This window comes from Anneissia japonica, unplaced genomic scaffold (genome assembly GCF_011630105.1).
Source record: "Anneissia japonica isolate Jap-2015-1 unplaced genomic scaffold, ASM1163010v1 scaffold281_len866295_cov195, whole genome shotgun sequence".
Lineage (NCBI taxonomy): Eukaryota > Metazoa > Echinodermata > Crinoidea > Comatulida > Comatulidae > Anneissia > Anneissia japonica.
This window is the reverse complement of record NW_022728190.1, coordinates 38,428-54,975: the sequence shown is the minus strand read 5'-3', so window position 1 is coordinate 54,975 and position 16,548 is coordinate 38,428. Positions and strand designations below refer to the sequence as shown.

Genomic DNA, 16,548 nt, shown 5'->3' with positions numbered 1-16,548 from the left:
AGTAGAGCAAAGAATATATGGGTTGCTGAACATTTAATAACAGACAGTAAAATGACAGGCAGCACTTTGAAGCCTAACAAATATTTAACATTTGATATTAGGCAAGACTTTTTTTATACCTTTTATAAGATTAAAGATGGTCAAAGAAGCGCGGAAAAAAAAAAATTTGTTTTCATATTTTTATCAAATGGTAACCAAAAACATTCAGAAGTGAGAAAAATGGAGAAGAAATTAAAATTATTGTTGAATGTAAACAGTGTAGTAATGGGATGGTTAAATGGCTTTAAATTTATGTAATTAGGAATATATATACATATCTTTTTTTTGGAGATTTCAAGGCAGCGGTGGGCGTAATAAAAATATTTTCATGGCGGCAGTGCGTTAATCAGCCAAAAATAAAAGTTTATTTTTATTCGAAATCATCATTATTGGCGGACGGCGGTTTCGCTAAACAATGTATAAAAAAAAGTCTCACCTCATCCACTTTTATGTGACAAAACCTGTGATTTTCAGATGTGATATGACATCATGATGCCCAAATATTGGTGTGATATCATATCATCATGCCCATATATGGACAAATCACAAATATTTGTCATAATTATAATACTTGATAGTGTGAAAAGAGCTTTACAATCCTTTTGCCTTGACCTTTGACATAAACATGCACAAGCAAAATGACAAGATGGCGTAATAGGGAGCTTTCGATTGCACGATGAAGGTAGGACGTAGGACGTAATGACGTCACTAAAAGTTGTCTGCGCATGCGAGAACGTTAAGTTCTTTTTGTTGCATGGGTTCTAGAATGCAATTTGGCCAAATCTACGTATGCAGATAATACAGGAGGCTCAGTAGGACGGTCACACATGAGTGATTAAGTTCTAGTGTCGCAAACTGAAAGCTTACTATTGTTAAGCTCTATAAAGACTATCAAATTCTCTGAAAAAAAACCAAACTGTTGTGTGCCAATATATAGCATGATGTGCCTATATATGGTCATGATGTGCCCATATATAGTGATGATGTGCCTATATATGGTCATGATGTGATGTCATCATGACCATATTTAGGCATGTCACATTTTTTTGTCAAATCAAATTTAATAGTCTGTAGAGGGCTTTAGAACTTTTGAACTATGCTTATTGTTAGGTAATATATAATATACACACACAGTCAATTCATGTATACACCCACAATTTCTCTTGGGGGTTACAGATGCCTGATTACTACCTACTTGTTTTAATAATCACAAATTAAAACGCCCAGCTATTCCCTAGTTATTATATTTCATTGCTGTTGCTTTTGTAATTTACCTCATTTCCAGGAGTATAAATAATTATAAAAAAAACGATCAGTAGTGCTCTCTCAAGGCAATCGATAGTACTTGTGGTTACTGCTGTGCCCAGTGGAAATATTATTTATCAATCAAGAGCCTTTAAAAAAAATTCTGGATGAATGAAAATAGACCTGCAGGAGCTAATTAATGTGAAAATATCAAAAATTTCTTCCATAAACAATAAAAAAGATAATAATTAAAAATAAGAAATTAACAATAACAATAAAGACCTCAACACAACAATTATAATACATCAAGATATGTTACTTGTCGTTGCTATAGTAGAGCATTAGAACAGAAGATGGCAGATTTACCTGCTCAAAAAGTGTATTTACTAGCACAGGTATGCACTATTTCTATCCATTTCTGGTAAAGGACGGAATTAAAACGCTATGGAGTAATGTTCTCTTCCTTTACCTTTACTTTTCCTTTGCGTCGGTTCGCTTCCTGAGCTCTGATTGGTTGCACACTTTTTTCACTTTGCAAAAGTAGAAAGAGTTCGAACTAACAATATTGATGAAGAAAAAACTCTGATAGAAATGTGAATACACATGCGCATAAACCGACGCTTTCGAATAAATTCGCAAGTGGAAAATAGGCTTAAAGGTTAAAACCAAGTCTTCAACACTGGTGAGCAGCCAATATGTTTTATATTTATTGTTCTGATGATACGTTTATGTTACTAATTCTCTTTAATGCCGCATTAGAGGGGCCGGGGTGTTTAGGTCAGAAGTTTAATAGACGCACTCATACAACCCCATTTTATACGTGAACAGACGCACTCATATAACCCCCATTTTACGTGAACTTCATTGTTTGCAAATTGATGCCAGAATTCAATACAAAATCCTTTTACTAACATATAAGTCACTACAGGGGCAGATCCAGAATTTTTAAAAAGAGAGGGGGGTGGGGGAGAAACACCATGTTCAGAATAGATATGTGAGAGTGCTAATTTCAATATATGCCTTGAAATTCTAAAATTTAGTGGAAAAACAAGGGGGGAAGGGGGACGTGCCCTGAACCGCCATCAACTTGCTTACATTCTTCAACTTCTCCCCCAAACATATGGCTGGCGGTTCCCTACGGTCATCTGATTTCCACATATTTTCAGTTCCTTGCACCAAAAACAAGACCACCAGACACAGATCATTTTCATTTGCTACAGCCACACTCAGGAATGCATTACCACTTCACGATAGAAAATCAACATCTATTGCTTTATTTAAGAAATCACTTAAGATGCATTTATTCCAACAATAACATGGAGCGCTATCAATAATCACTTTGGTTTTTTATATGGCACTATATAAGTTCTTACCTTATTATTCACTTTGTTTATTTTATAGGCTTGCACACAGGAAGGCACAGTTACTCATGATTTTTAGGATAGATTTATCTACAATTTGATATAATCTCGTACTGCATTAAGCGGGTGAATTTACTAATAATAATCGGTGAATACATAGCCTCCTTGGTGGCGGTAGAAATCGTTGCTATTATCCAAATAATACACAAAACAATTAAAGCATAATCATGAATCAGTGAAAAAATAAAACAACAATAGAGCGCAGAATCGCATGGCCAGACACACTCTTAGTGAAAAAGTTTTCCTCCATTAGTGGAAAAGGAAGGGCGCCTTTTGCGTCTGGATATACTTAGCAGCAGAAGGGCGCCCTGTACGTTGGGCACGAAGTATAGGAAACTTGCATGGTTAAAAAGAAGGGCGCCGTCTACATTGGGCACGACTTCCACCTCATTTTTACAATGCAAGAACTCTATCTTGTATTTCTAGTATCTTTGGTTCGACCATAAGGAGGTACTAGTTCAATTAATGTTGATACTAGCTCAATTAAGGAGATACTAGTTAAATTAATGAGGTGCTACGAAGGAAACATTAAAGGAGTGTTGGACTTGAATAATGTTTATATCTACTTGCTTTATTTGAGGGCACTACAACATGACAGCAATGTATATACACCATGCAGTGCCAGGTGTCTAGCACAGGCAAAGAAAAGAGTTGGAGACAGAAGTCTTGCAGTCTTCAGCAATAGTAAGATTTTTTGAAAGCCGCAGAACCTGTCTTTGTACAACATGTTCCTGGTACCACCAATTAAAGGACAGCATAAATTCAAATTTATACTTTTACTAAACATCACCACCATCTAAGACTCACGAAACATGCAGAACATGAGATTAATCATACAGATGGAAGTCCTTTCCAAAAACGTACTCAAAGCTCTTACTAGGTAAACTTTGAGACCAGAAACATGAACTGTTGGATAAAAGGAATTATTCAAGAGTTGAAGAGATAATATACTTCACACAAACAGCCTGTTCGAAAAAAGAATGACAGCCTTAGTATGCATGATGTTTTCGGATCCTCAATTCAAGATCTCCACCTGATTAATATAGTGCCACTCATGCTGAGTATTACCTAAGTGGATCAAGCTAGTTATTGGCAATAGATAAAATCAGATTCCTAATAAGAAAAGAGGACAAGGAATGAATCATCGTTACCTGTCCAATAGGCTTCTACAAATCTGAACAAATGCTGACATTGAGGCTTGGATTAAGCAAAAGTTTTTTCCTCAAAATTCAGAATTTTAAGACTTATGAACCCATGGAGCTTGTCTGCATTGATTTCTGGTCTTGGTGCATGTGTTGTGTGAATAAATTAATAAATAAATAAAATCAGTTATATTTAAATAGTAGTACATATGAAGGCATATAATATAACAATAAAGTTAGGTTTTATGTACAATTACTCATGCACAGGCCTTCTGTAATGTGAACTTAACAATGTACAGTACAAAAAATAATTTAAAAGTGTTTGAAATTAAAAGGTTTCAATTTATATTGCAGTTCCACCATGGTTCATAATTACAAGACTGGAAATGGAAAGAGGAAATATAAATCATTCAATGACGATGATATAAAACAAGCATTAGATGCAGTCCAAAATGGAATGTCCCAAGCCAATGCCAGCCGATCTTTCGGCATTACGAGCTCCACTCTCTAGAACAAGCTGAATTAAAAACATGAAAAAAATGTAGGAGGATCTACGGTTCTAAGAGAAGCAGAGGAGAAGGTTCTAGTGCAATACTCTCAGAGGTGGAAAATTGGGGGATACCCATTAACCAATCATGACCTGAAAATTATTATTCAGACATATTTGAACAAACAAGAGAGAGAGAGAGAGAGAGAGAGAGAGAGTGAGAGGTCAAGGTATTCAAGAACAAAGTTGCCAGAGACAAATTTATTGGTTCCTTTGTTAAAAGAAACAATATAAGTTTAAGGGCTGCCGGTAATATAAAGCGCTCCCGTACAAGAGTTAGTCAAACTGATGTGAAAAGATATTTGACAACCTTAGTGACATTTTAAGTACAGTTGACCCAGCACACATATTCAACTACGATGAGACCAATGTGATCGATGACTCCGGATCCAAGAAGGTAATTGTACCATGTGGAACGAGGAGAGTTGAAAGAGTTTAGGAGCACTCTAAAGGTGGCAGCCTCAATCATGGTGTGTGGGAGTGCTTCTGGGGAATTCTTTCCCCATTTGTGGTATATAAAGCTTTAAACTATTATGAAAATTGGACTAAGAATGGTCCCGACAGAACCAAGTATGATGCCACTAAGAGTGGCCACCTTTCATCGGTGGTTTTTTTAGGTCTTCATTGTCAATATAGCAGATATTTATTTATCTATTTATAAGATACTTATTCCAGATATGGAAGGATCCCTTAGTACTCCACTGGTTACAGGTCATGGACGGTAGTACAGGTATATAAAATTACAAATGATACTGCATGTTGTTAACTGGGTTTGCATTCCATATCTCCATCTTTTGATGCTTTAAGCTTCAGCAGTTCCTGTCGCACCTTTTTCTCCATTTCAAGCACTGCAGAAGGTTTTGCATACTGCAAAATAAAAAAAAAAAGAAGAAATTTTATATTGCATTTCAAACTTTCAAAAGTTATAAGAGGAGGGAAAACGAATTTTGGAAAGACATTTAAGAAGAAAAAATTAAAAAAAAAAGACAAGCAGGCAGGGTTTAAGCTGGCAAAAAAAAAATTAACAATTTGGCTTAAATGCTGTATGAAAATAATTAGCCAAATAGAAATTTGATTAGTCAAAACAAAAGAATATGAGCAATGATAGCTTCAATTACATTAGCTTTTTGGCTAATTTTGAATGAAAATATTTAGCAAAATTCTGCTTTTATTAGGATTTGGCTAATGGAAGCTTAAAAACTGAGCAGGATGATCTGTGGACTTTTTTTTAATACACTTCTTCCATTGAGGTATGCATGAGATCAAGGGACGTACAGTATTTTGATTTGTAACTTAAATGTTTTCTTAATTTGTGAAAGTTGTTGTGCTTTTATGTTTTCATTTCTCATTTTGAATTTTTTTATTGCATTTCAAACTTTCAAAAGTTATAAGAGGAGGGAAAACTGGAAATTGACAGCGAGTGCCAAAGAATGGTAGTGATGGTAGATAAAGGAAGATGGATTAGTAAAGCAACTCTCACACGACCTAGCACTGCGAACGTACCAACCTGCGGTCGTACCCGAATGGAAGTATGACCTGCCCTCTTGTCATTTATTGGTGGAAAGTAATAATGGCCACTTTAGCCAAATGATTACGACACGTGTGAGAGCGACTACGATTAGACTGGCGAATAGTACCGACCACAATAAATTTTTCAACATGTTGAAAACTCTGCGACCATGTCGGTCGTGTACCGATCGCAGTGTAGGTCGTGATATTGTGAGCGTAACTTAAGCCACTGTATTCATTTTTGCAATGTAAACACAATATTGATGACACTTTGGATTAAGGAATCAAATTGCACTTCGAAATTTATGGTAATCTTAGGTGGAAAATAAGAAATGACAACCTTGTTTAATCTAAGTAAAAATTTCAATGTACAAAGTGAAACATTGGCTGTGTTTTTTCATTTTAAAAATTTCTATTTGGGAACGTGCTCTTGTTATACTTTATAAACTAAATATCATAATGAGGCTTAGGGAATAGAGAGGCGAGACAAATTCTGGTCTTGAACACAGGACAATGCGATTCTTTTTTTTACAGAAAAAAGTCTTAACTAAAAAGCTATAGCTCCACCATATTTTCTGTTTAATGGTAGATCCAGACAGATTAAAAGTAAATTTATTGAGCTATTGAGCTTAACAAATGAAAGCTATGTAGGCCTAATCGATACAGTACACTATGATAATCAGGGCAAACTCATCAAATAAAACATCTTAATTCATCACAAACCATTAGCAAATTGCAAATGTTTGTGGATGCATTGAGGCAATAATGTGTTTTTTGTTAAAATAATTCTCAATACATAAATTTAAAATGGGGATGAGCATATTTAATGGTGAAATTTTGCAGAAAGCAAATGAAAACAAACAATTGATTGGATATTTTTGGAACAGAAAATTGGGTCAGTAATGAATCAAGAGAGAGACAGTACTGTATAAATGAATTTTGGAAAGACATTTAAGAAGAAAAAATTTAAAAAAAAGACAAGCAGGCAGGGTTTAAGCTGGCAAAAAAAAAATTAACAATTTGGCTTAAATGCTGTATGAAAATAATTAGCCAAATAGAAATTTGATTAGTCAAAACAAAAGAATATGAGCAATGATAGCTTCAATTACACTAGCTTTTTGGCTAATTTTGAATGAAAATATTTAGCAAAATTCTGCTTTTATTAGGCTTTGGCTAATGGAAGCTTAACAACTGAGCAGGATGATCTGTGGACTTTTTTTTAATACACTTCTTCCATTGAGGTATGCATGAGATCAAGGGACGTACAGTATTTTGATTTGTAACTTAAATGTTTTCTTAATTTGTGAAAGTTGTTGTGCTTTTATGTTTTCATTCTCTATCTTGTTTATTTTCCTCATTTTAACTTTATATTTTCCGATGCAGTATTTTTGAATGTTTGTTGTCTTTTTACTAGTCTAGTGCAATTCTTAGATAGGCCTAATTTAATCTTCCTTAATTTAATCAATTTTATATATTCAACTTCAATTGCACAATATTGAAAAATGCAATAAAGTTTTTTGTATACAGTTTATTTGCATAGGAGAGTTAATTACACAAGGCTGGGAAGCACTGAAATCATTATAATTCTGGACAAATGCCTCTAGCAGAACACTCATAATGATTGGGAAAGCTTCACACTGGGATCTTTATGGCTGATTGGAAGAGGTTGAAAATGAGAACATATACAGTATGATAATTTGTTGGCAAATTTATTACATTATGATGTTAGTATTCAAGTGGGATTAAAATAATCAATGTGACATTGCCAATAACATTAATGAAGTCGGTAAAAAGTCAAGGTCAAAAGAATGGAGTCTATAATATAAATATAGATATACCGTCTGTATATAATATCACCATGGACCTATTTGTGTTGCTAAATTTATTACATTATGATGACAGTATTCATGTGGGATTCAAATCATCAATGTGATATTGCCAATCACATTCAGGAAATCGATAAAAAGTCATTGTTAAAAAGAGTCTATATAATAACAATATAGATATTGAAATTATTAATTTTAAATAGTATATTTTAATATACCCTTAATTTTAATTTTAATTAGTTAATAATTCAACTCATTAATTTATTACAATTTTTTATTAGTAATAATTGAAATACAGTGCTTTTTAAGTGACAATGTTTTGATGTTAATTTTATTTTTTACAAATTGCTAATTTAGAGTGTACTTTTATTAATTGTGTAAATCTTGTAAATTCAACATTTTCAACCTCCAGGCTGCTTGTTGTGCATGTTGTATACCTGAATAAATACAAATAAATTTATATAAAACATATACCGTCTGTCTGTATATAAAAATCCTTTAAAATTCAATTAAAAAAACATTGAATAACCACAGATAAACAAACAAGTTTTGACTTTTCAATAAAAAAAATATTAAATTGACTACCAGCCAATTTAAGGATTTATGAAAAAGTATGAAATGTATTAATTATTCATCCTTTAATTGGAGAGTACACATTTGTAAGTAAGTAATCAAAATTATAAAATATTGTTTGCAGTTCTTAGCTCAACATACTGTAGAAAGTAATCGTTAACTGATAAGTATATAATAATGAGGATATAACTTACACTGATGATCAGAGTATTGTTTGCATGGGCATGACTAATTGCACTCTGTTCCAGAGGGAGTTTCAACCTTTCTAGATCTGGAATGTTAAATCTCTTGTAATACCTGCGAAAAATAATGAAGACAACATTAAGACGAATTACACCCTTTTCCAAGGGGTGTTTCAACCTTTCTATATCTGCAATGCTAAATCTCTTGTGAACACATGGAAAGCACAATAATGACATCATTAAAGAAACCAATTGAGACCAAAAAAAAAAACAAACCAAAAAATCGTAGTTCCTACCTTCAAAATAACATTTTTGTACTGAACTGCGTAAGTTAATTCAAACATACAAAATGTTTACGCAAAATGGTTAAATTCAATTTGAAACACCTAAACTATTGTTTTTAACGGGCTCTATGGAGAACACAACACCGGCACATGCCCGCAATGAATTGCTTTAAATGACGATCCGTTAACACTGAGCTTAGAAGGATGTTCGGTACTTGGTGCTACCCCACCAATATGATCTATATGTAATGGTAAAATATATAAGTTCTATGGTTGCGACATTAATCAAGTACAAGTTGTCCCAGTAACTATTAAAAGCAGAAAACCAATTTATCATTTAAGGGCTCAGATCAATTGAAAAGCAAACTGGCATGGTGCATTGAACTTGACTTATTATGAGCTCAATTATATGTACATATATATACAGTTTGCCCTCCAATTCGAGACCACTTTGGGACCTGAAATTTGGGGTGGTCTTGAGCTTGGTCTCCAATTAGAGGGTTAGCGTTGTTTCAGAAAATTGAAGAATGTTATTTGGTTCTTTTAAAAAGTGGTCTCAAACTAGAGGGGTCTCGAATTGGAGGGTGCATTATACCCCCTAGTACTTTCTCACTAAGGACACATTTTTCACATATTGCATACTACTCAAATAATATAAGAATTAATGGGATCAAAGCGAAGAGGGTCATTTTTTAGAAAACATATACTCAATTCTTATTGGTGACAACTTCAAAATACTACAGTTCAATTGGTTACCGCTTCCAAAAGCTCATTTAAAATTTAGTTTGATCCTTTCAATACTCGCTTTCATTGGTTAAAACCTGAATATACTCACTTTTTATTGGTTGTTTTGATGATGCAACACCTCTGCTCTTGGTCAACAGTAATGGAGTATGTGTCAACTGGATATGGTAGATTCCTGATGCGCCACTGGAATGCACTTGCCGTGTCTTTCCTCATGAATATTGGCTGGAGTTATAGACACATAAAAAAAACACTGTGATTGTCTTATGGTAATAAAATTAAATCATGAAATATATTGATATCTTTCGGAATTAATATTGCTTCCGTTTCGAATTCCAAAAGTAATGGGCTCAAGTAATTTAGCTTATAGTACCAGATCCGCTGGGGTTTGAAGATTGTGAGCTTAAGATTAAAATCTTTGGGGCAGACTTAAGACAGATCATAATTAATTGAAAACGTAATTGAGCTACACTTGAGAGGGTAACATTATCCAAAAGTGGATCTTACATTTCATGTGAATTTACACTTTGCATTGATGGGGTTGGATTGGATTTCTTCAGTGAGATACACACCAAGGATAATCCACCAAATTTCTAAGACTTATTTCCAGTGGGGTTGTTCTGATGGTGAATTGAGCAGTTACACTGAGAGACAATCCAATAATCTTTTCAGAAGAATGTACTGCATTGTTTAACATGTGCACGGGCCTATTTGCACACACAACCAATGGCTTAAAACGTCTCATCCGAAAGACAGTGAGCTTTTGACACTTTTCAACCCTCTAGCTGAATCACATAGAGGGGCAGCGATGGAAAATGAACCTAGGACTGACAGATATCCATGGTTCAGCGCACACACAGTGGCTACCCCCATTTTAGCCGACTGAGCTAGGTGAATAGAGATGCACATGCGACTATGCCAGTTATTTTCAATTGATCAGTGACAAATATTAAACACAATGCCCTGTCTCTACTAAAATTTTCTCTGACAAATATCTGCAACTAGCACATAAATAAGTACTGATTCTACCATGAATTACAATTAGCAAATGATTATTTTTTTAGTTTTTATTCATTGGATATGTTCTGATAATTTCTTATCCTTTCAACCTTTTCTTATTGGTTTGTTTTACCAAAATTCCATTGGCTATTATATCAGTGTTTACTTTTTCAGATATGCTTATATGCCTAGCTATTTTATGTAAGTTGTAATAGAATTTCAGAATTGTATTGTATACATTGCCAAAAGTTAGTGTTACTGTAAAAAATAATATTTGTTTGTTGTAATAATTGATTATGACATTACTTACATTTCCACTGCTTTCTTTCAGTAAAGTTTGTTCACCCATCGTGGACTGGCGCAGATCTTCCCCAATTTCAAAATCCCATTTTCCTTCTCCACCTAATGTTGTTTTCTTTCGCCATTTACGAACTGGTAAAAAAAAATATATTTTAAATTTTCGCCCTCTAATTCGAGACCATCTGAAATCTGGGACCTGAAATTTGGGGTGGTCTCCGGGTTTGGTCTCCATCTGTAGAAGGTTAGCATAGTGTTCATTAGACTGAATATTGTTACATATGCAAAAACCATTTTTCATTGGGAACACAACACAACTCATTTTAGTATTTACACTAGGAGAAAAACACAACCCCTTTTAGTATTTACAGTACACCGGGAGCAAAAAACAAACCCTTTTACCCTGGGAGTAAAACACAAGCAGAATTTTCCATCATTCGGATGTGCAACTTCAGAGCTGTGGTCAGTGTAAAATATGACTTAGGTCGGTAACCATTTTGTGTTCAGTGTCCAGAACCAGTAGTTTAAACAATACTGAACCATTGCAATGTACATATTACAGTTAATCAATTTGATAATATGCTTTATACACATTTTGGGAGATTTCAAGGTAACTTCACAAAAAACATTAAAATAATTTTCAAAGCATATATTGTCTGAAATTTTAATTTTTCATGGTGATGGGTATGCTTACAGGCCAAAATTTTATTTCTGTATTCAAAATCCTCATTATCAGAAGATGGAAGACTGTTAAAATAATTTTGAAAGCATATATTGTCTGAAATTTTCATTTTCCATAGTGATGGGTATGGTAACAGGCCAAAATTATATTTCTGTATTCAGAATCCTCATTATCAGTAGGTGGAAGACTCATAAAACAAGGTAACATAAAATGTATTGCTTTAAGGGAAGCTTACCAAGAAGTTGGTCATCTTTCATATTGTATTCTTCAGCCATTTCTGTTCCATCTGGCAGCTTGTAATGCACCTTTTTTCTGCCTGCAAATATGAAAAATAGGAGCATGTGTCAACTGCAATGAAGGCATCTACAATTTTGGTCATTTGTTTTATTTTACTACCCTATATACTGTACAATATATTATTGTGTGAATATTAAAGTTTCTTACCTTAGGGCACATAAAAATTTTTCTTAGATTATCACTCCTGCCCGCATAAAAAATTTTGGAAATATTGATGCGGGAATAATTTTATTTTTTATTATTTATTAATTTATTTTTGTCTTTATTTTAACTGCATAAAAACAACTTTGCAAAAAAACAAATGCTCACAAAATCCGAATTCGGCAGACTCTTCCAATTGATTAGATCAGACATTGCGATTGCCGTAAAGTTGAAAATGCAAAGCCCATTCTTTAAACTTGTTTAATGTCGCCAAAACAGCTTGCTAACTATGGCCAAAAAATAGACAACACCACGGTCCATCTTTAAGGAGACCCGCCCAGTGGGCTGATCGGATCGTTAATTCACAGCATAAAGACTGCATTACAGTGCAGTAGTACTAGTAATACTCAGGACTAGCATTGTTTTAGTTACCATATGAGAGTTTCTTGTGTTAAAAACACGATTTACTATACTTCTTTATAAAACATAAGTTGTACTTTATAATAAGAGAAATCTGTATATTATTGGTACCTGGAACAGTAACAACATGTAAGTACTATGCTACTGCACTGTAATGCATAGGCCTATTTTAATACACTACTTAGATAGGCTTTTCTTTTTCCATCTTGATTTCAGAGGTCAAAATCATTTTTCAATTTTTTTTCAATCATATAGTGGTGTAGACTAGTCTTTTAAGAACATTTTGCTGGAAAAATTGTTTAAATACAATGCCCTGTTATGGAGTTATGATTTTTTAAATAACATGATGTCAGAAAATCAGCCCAAAAGCTTATTTTATTTCTGTTGGTTATGCACCGCTGATTCGCAATATTTGTCATCACTTCAAGATGTCTACCCATTCATGAAAAAGTGAAGAAATGAACAACGATCTCATGACGATGATCAGAATTTTACTAAAATATACTGTGTACTTCATTTCAATCATATTGAAGAAAAAGGATGCAAAAACATCATCATGAGATCGTTGTTCATTTCTTCACACTGTACTCTTATTCAACAGAGAAAACCCGCCACTTAATGGAATAAAATCTGACAATAATTTAACATTAACAATTTAAGCAATCTTAATAATTAAGAAAAACACATACGGTATATTAATGTTTAATTTTTGTCATGTTAAAACAATGACATAAAACATGAGTACATACTGTAGACCTAATCATAAGAAATTGAATTAGAAAAACTACATTATGATTTTTTAAATGTTAAAAATTTATTTTGAATCCGACTAAAATCAAATGAATGCACGATGGCGTGCATTTCGATACTATTTTCTTTAGAACCACGCCCAAGAATTAGGCCTATGTGAAAATTAGGTGGGGCTCATAGCATCTAGTATCAATTTTCCACAATAGGAACAATTGGTATTGTTGAGTGACAGACATTTCGCTTCAGTCCTTCATATTTGTTCGACCATTAGGGGCTATGTTTGAAACCCATCAGTGACAAGGATGCATCCAATGACGTGAATCACCGGTGGTATGTTGGTGACACTTCCTTTTCAAATATTTACTTTAATAAAACTAATTAGTCATAATAACGATAATAAAGGTGATAACAACAAAAATATTAATAGTAATATTTATTTTAACAATACTCAATAGTAATAATACTAATATGGTATTAATAACGATCTTTATTTAAATATCTATTTTAATAATACTAATTAGTGATAATAAGGATATTGAGGTGATAATAGCAATAATAAATTAAAGATAAAGTTTTTTTTTATAATAATAGTAATACTAATTAGTAATAATAATAATGATGATAGTTATAATACTAGGCCTACTTAGTAATAATAGGGTAATAATATCGATAATAAAGGTAACAACAATAATATTAATAATAATAACAATATAAGAAAAATACCAATAAAACACCAATAACAATATTCTTATTAAAATAATAATACTAAGACTAATATATATATATATATATACTGTCTCTAAATCTAGAAATACAATTGATTGAAATAAGCCTGTCTCTTATACACATCAGACACAGGTGAAACTATCCCTCGCCGGACCCCATCCCGGTTGTTGATGTTACTAGGTAGGCCTAACTATCGGGTATTAAAGTAGGACTTTTAATGACGATAGGCTCTAGGCTAGGCCTAAATGTAGGCTAGCCAGGCTTTGTTGAAAGGCCACTTCATGAAAAGGGGGGTTCGTTCGAACCCAACAAACCCCCTGGGTACGGGCTTGCAGTCAGTCAACAAAGGATGAATGAATACCCCGTACGGCATACGTAGGTATTGTATTGGTCAGTACTTAGGCCTAGCTCTAGTTTGATCTGTCTAGGCCTATTTATTATTTGATCACAGTGCTAAAATGTGTTGTTGGCATGATTTTAAAATTAATGAAATATTTTAAAATGTAAAACATTCTACTTCTTAATTGAGACAACCATATTATATACAACCAACAATATATATATATTATATAGTTAGTTGTATAGGCCTAGCCGCATAGTTGTCTTAGTTTTTAATTAAATAAAAAGGCTGTGGATTTTTTCGACGATTTTACAAAATCTGAGCTACTGATTGGTGGAGCTCTAACTTTAGTTCAGCCTTGGTATATTATTATTAATGCATTACGCCATGTCGAAAGAATAAGTTTTTCCTTTTAAAAAGTCTTTAAAAAAGTAATTGTCATGATGCAATGTTGAAGTTCTTTTAATGTTTCTATTTTCATTCTATATCTTTTTTTTTTTGCGTGAAGGAAAAAAATTCCATGCTGTATACTCTTGTCCTGCCTTGGCAATCCTGCTTAATACTGTACATCTCCATTATATCCCCTCTCCTGTCTAATAATAAAACCCCATCCTGTTCTCTTTACTCTTTAATTATCCTCCTGCTTATACTTACCTCCTTCCCATAACAACAGTTATATATCTAGGGGATCTGCAGGAGGAGGGTGCACCCCCAGGGCCAAAGGAAGCTTGTACCCCCATTGGAAATGTCTGAAGCAAAAAATTCACCTTTAAGCACCTTATTTTGCAACCATATACCTAGCGCCCCCTCACTTAACCATCGGGTCCCCCATCAGTCCTCCCACCTTCATTTCCTGATCAGTTTCCCTTCCCCAACCCCATTTCAAGACTCGTACTATAGATATTATGCCACTGCGTAAGAAACCCGCTATTTTGGCTACAATTCCCTGTGGAATACTGTTCCCTTCTTTGGCTAACTCACATACTATACCATCCTTTTTCTTTCCTCATTTACATATTCTCATTTCTCAGTTGTTGCCTTGTTTTTCTTCTTTATAAATCCTTCAATAATTATACTCACCAAAATCATCAACTGAAAGATAAATTCTGTTTTTATTTTTAGGATAATTCAAATGATGTTGGTCTTAACAGCTGTTTGTTGCTATACATTGTAAGTGATTCTTATTATTACAAATTTCCTAACACTTTGTTTTTTAATGATAAAATATAGATACTGTATTAATACATTTTTTTCTTAAGATTGTTATAAGAAGTTATTTGTAAAATGTTGATTAGTATAATAAGTGCAAGCTATTGCCATCAGATTTTTTTTTTTGAATTTGATTAATTTGATTCGTACTAATGAATTCATTCCCCATGTGGGGTAAACTAGTTTAGTTTCTATTCTACTTTACAATTTGTATTATAATACTGATGAAAAAATATTCTATTCACTACTACTACACAGGACTGGTAATAATTTGGGCAGCAGGGGGTGGATCCAAAAGAAATTTTGGCAGGGGCCATCTCAAGGGGCCAACACATTGGTACATGGAATTAAAATTTAAAATTAGTTTGTTTTGTAGTACCGTGCACCCCTACTGTATTTCTCTTTTCTTTTTTTTTGGGGAGGACCCCTAGCCCTTTTCCCCTCAGGATCTGCCCCTGGGCAGAATGTACAGTAATTGATTTGTGTTTTGTTACAGTTGGCTGATTGCTTATTTAATGCAGCTTAATCCATTATTTGGGCCGCAACTTGAAACAAAAATCATCAATGCTATACTATGGGAGTGGGAGGGAAAAGTAAGTGTTTTTTCAAATTTTTAGCTCATTCAATATTATATTCATATAATAATATGAAATATGTGACTCTGGCAAAACCAGTGGTTTGTAGGCAACCAATTCAAATTGAGTTTTTGGTGTTTTTAGATTCGGAATGAATTCTTCTTTAAAAACAGTGTTTATTTGATAGAAATTGGTTGATTATTAGCAAAGTTAGATTGGTATTTTAAAAATAATTTTAATATACTTTTTAGTTAGATTTATAGTGATTGATATTTTTGCCAGAATTCTTCAGTATATGTTTTATAAAATGCAAAAATATGAAAATGTTCAAAATTTTGGGTGCTTGTGGGGAATTAGAAATTGCAACAAACAGCAGTTTTTGCCAGAGGTGGTCACATGTATATTATAAATATATATTTACTATATATATAACACTGAAATAAACTATCGCAAGTATTACAAGCAGAGCATGGTAGACCAGAGCGGATATAAATAAATAAAAAGCGAGGTTCAACAGTAGCTTTGATTAGACATTTTATTACTACTTAGTTTCGTACCACACACATGGTGTGACACTCTTCAGATAAAATTGCCTAGATG

The 16,548-nt window shown here is 33.3% G+C and overlaps 1 protein-coding gene across 1 annotated transcript; it reads right to left on the bottom strand.

The window, feature by feature from the left end:
- Positions 1 to 4,573: 4,573 nt before the first annotated feature.
- Positions 4,574 to 12,141, bottom strand: LOC117113996 (protein DPCD-like). The gene is made up of 6 exons (XM_033257514.1): positions 12,117 to 12,141; positions 11,726 to 11,806; positions 10,822 to 10,943; positions 9,604 to 9,737; positions 8,497 to 8,599; positions 4,574 to 5,261 (listed from the first exon to the last, which is right to left on the bottom strand). The coding sequence occupies exons 1-6, from the start codon at positions 12,139 to 12,141 to the stop codon at positions 5,157 to 5,159; spliced, it is 570 nt and encodes a 189-aa protein (XP_033113405.1). The 3' UTR covers positions 4,574 to 5,156.
- Between the last annotated feature and the right edge of the window lie 4,407 nt (positions 12,142 to 16,548).

What these genes read in the sequence shown, in the direction of transcription:
- LOC117113996 (XM_033257514.1), bottom strand. Translation starts at nt 12,141, where the DNA reads ATGTCTGATCTAATCAATTGGAAGA. An exon ending in TGATCTAATCAATTGGAAGA is followed by an intron (nt 11,807 to 12,116) that starts GTCTGCCGAATT and finishes TCATATTTGCAG; the next exon opens with GCAGAAAAAAGGTGCATTAC. An exon ending in ATCAAAACAACCAATAAAAA is followed by an intron (nt 8,600 to 9,603) that starts GTGAGTATATTC and finishes TATTTTTCGCAG; the next exon opens with GTATTACAAGAGATTTAACA.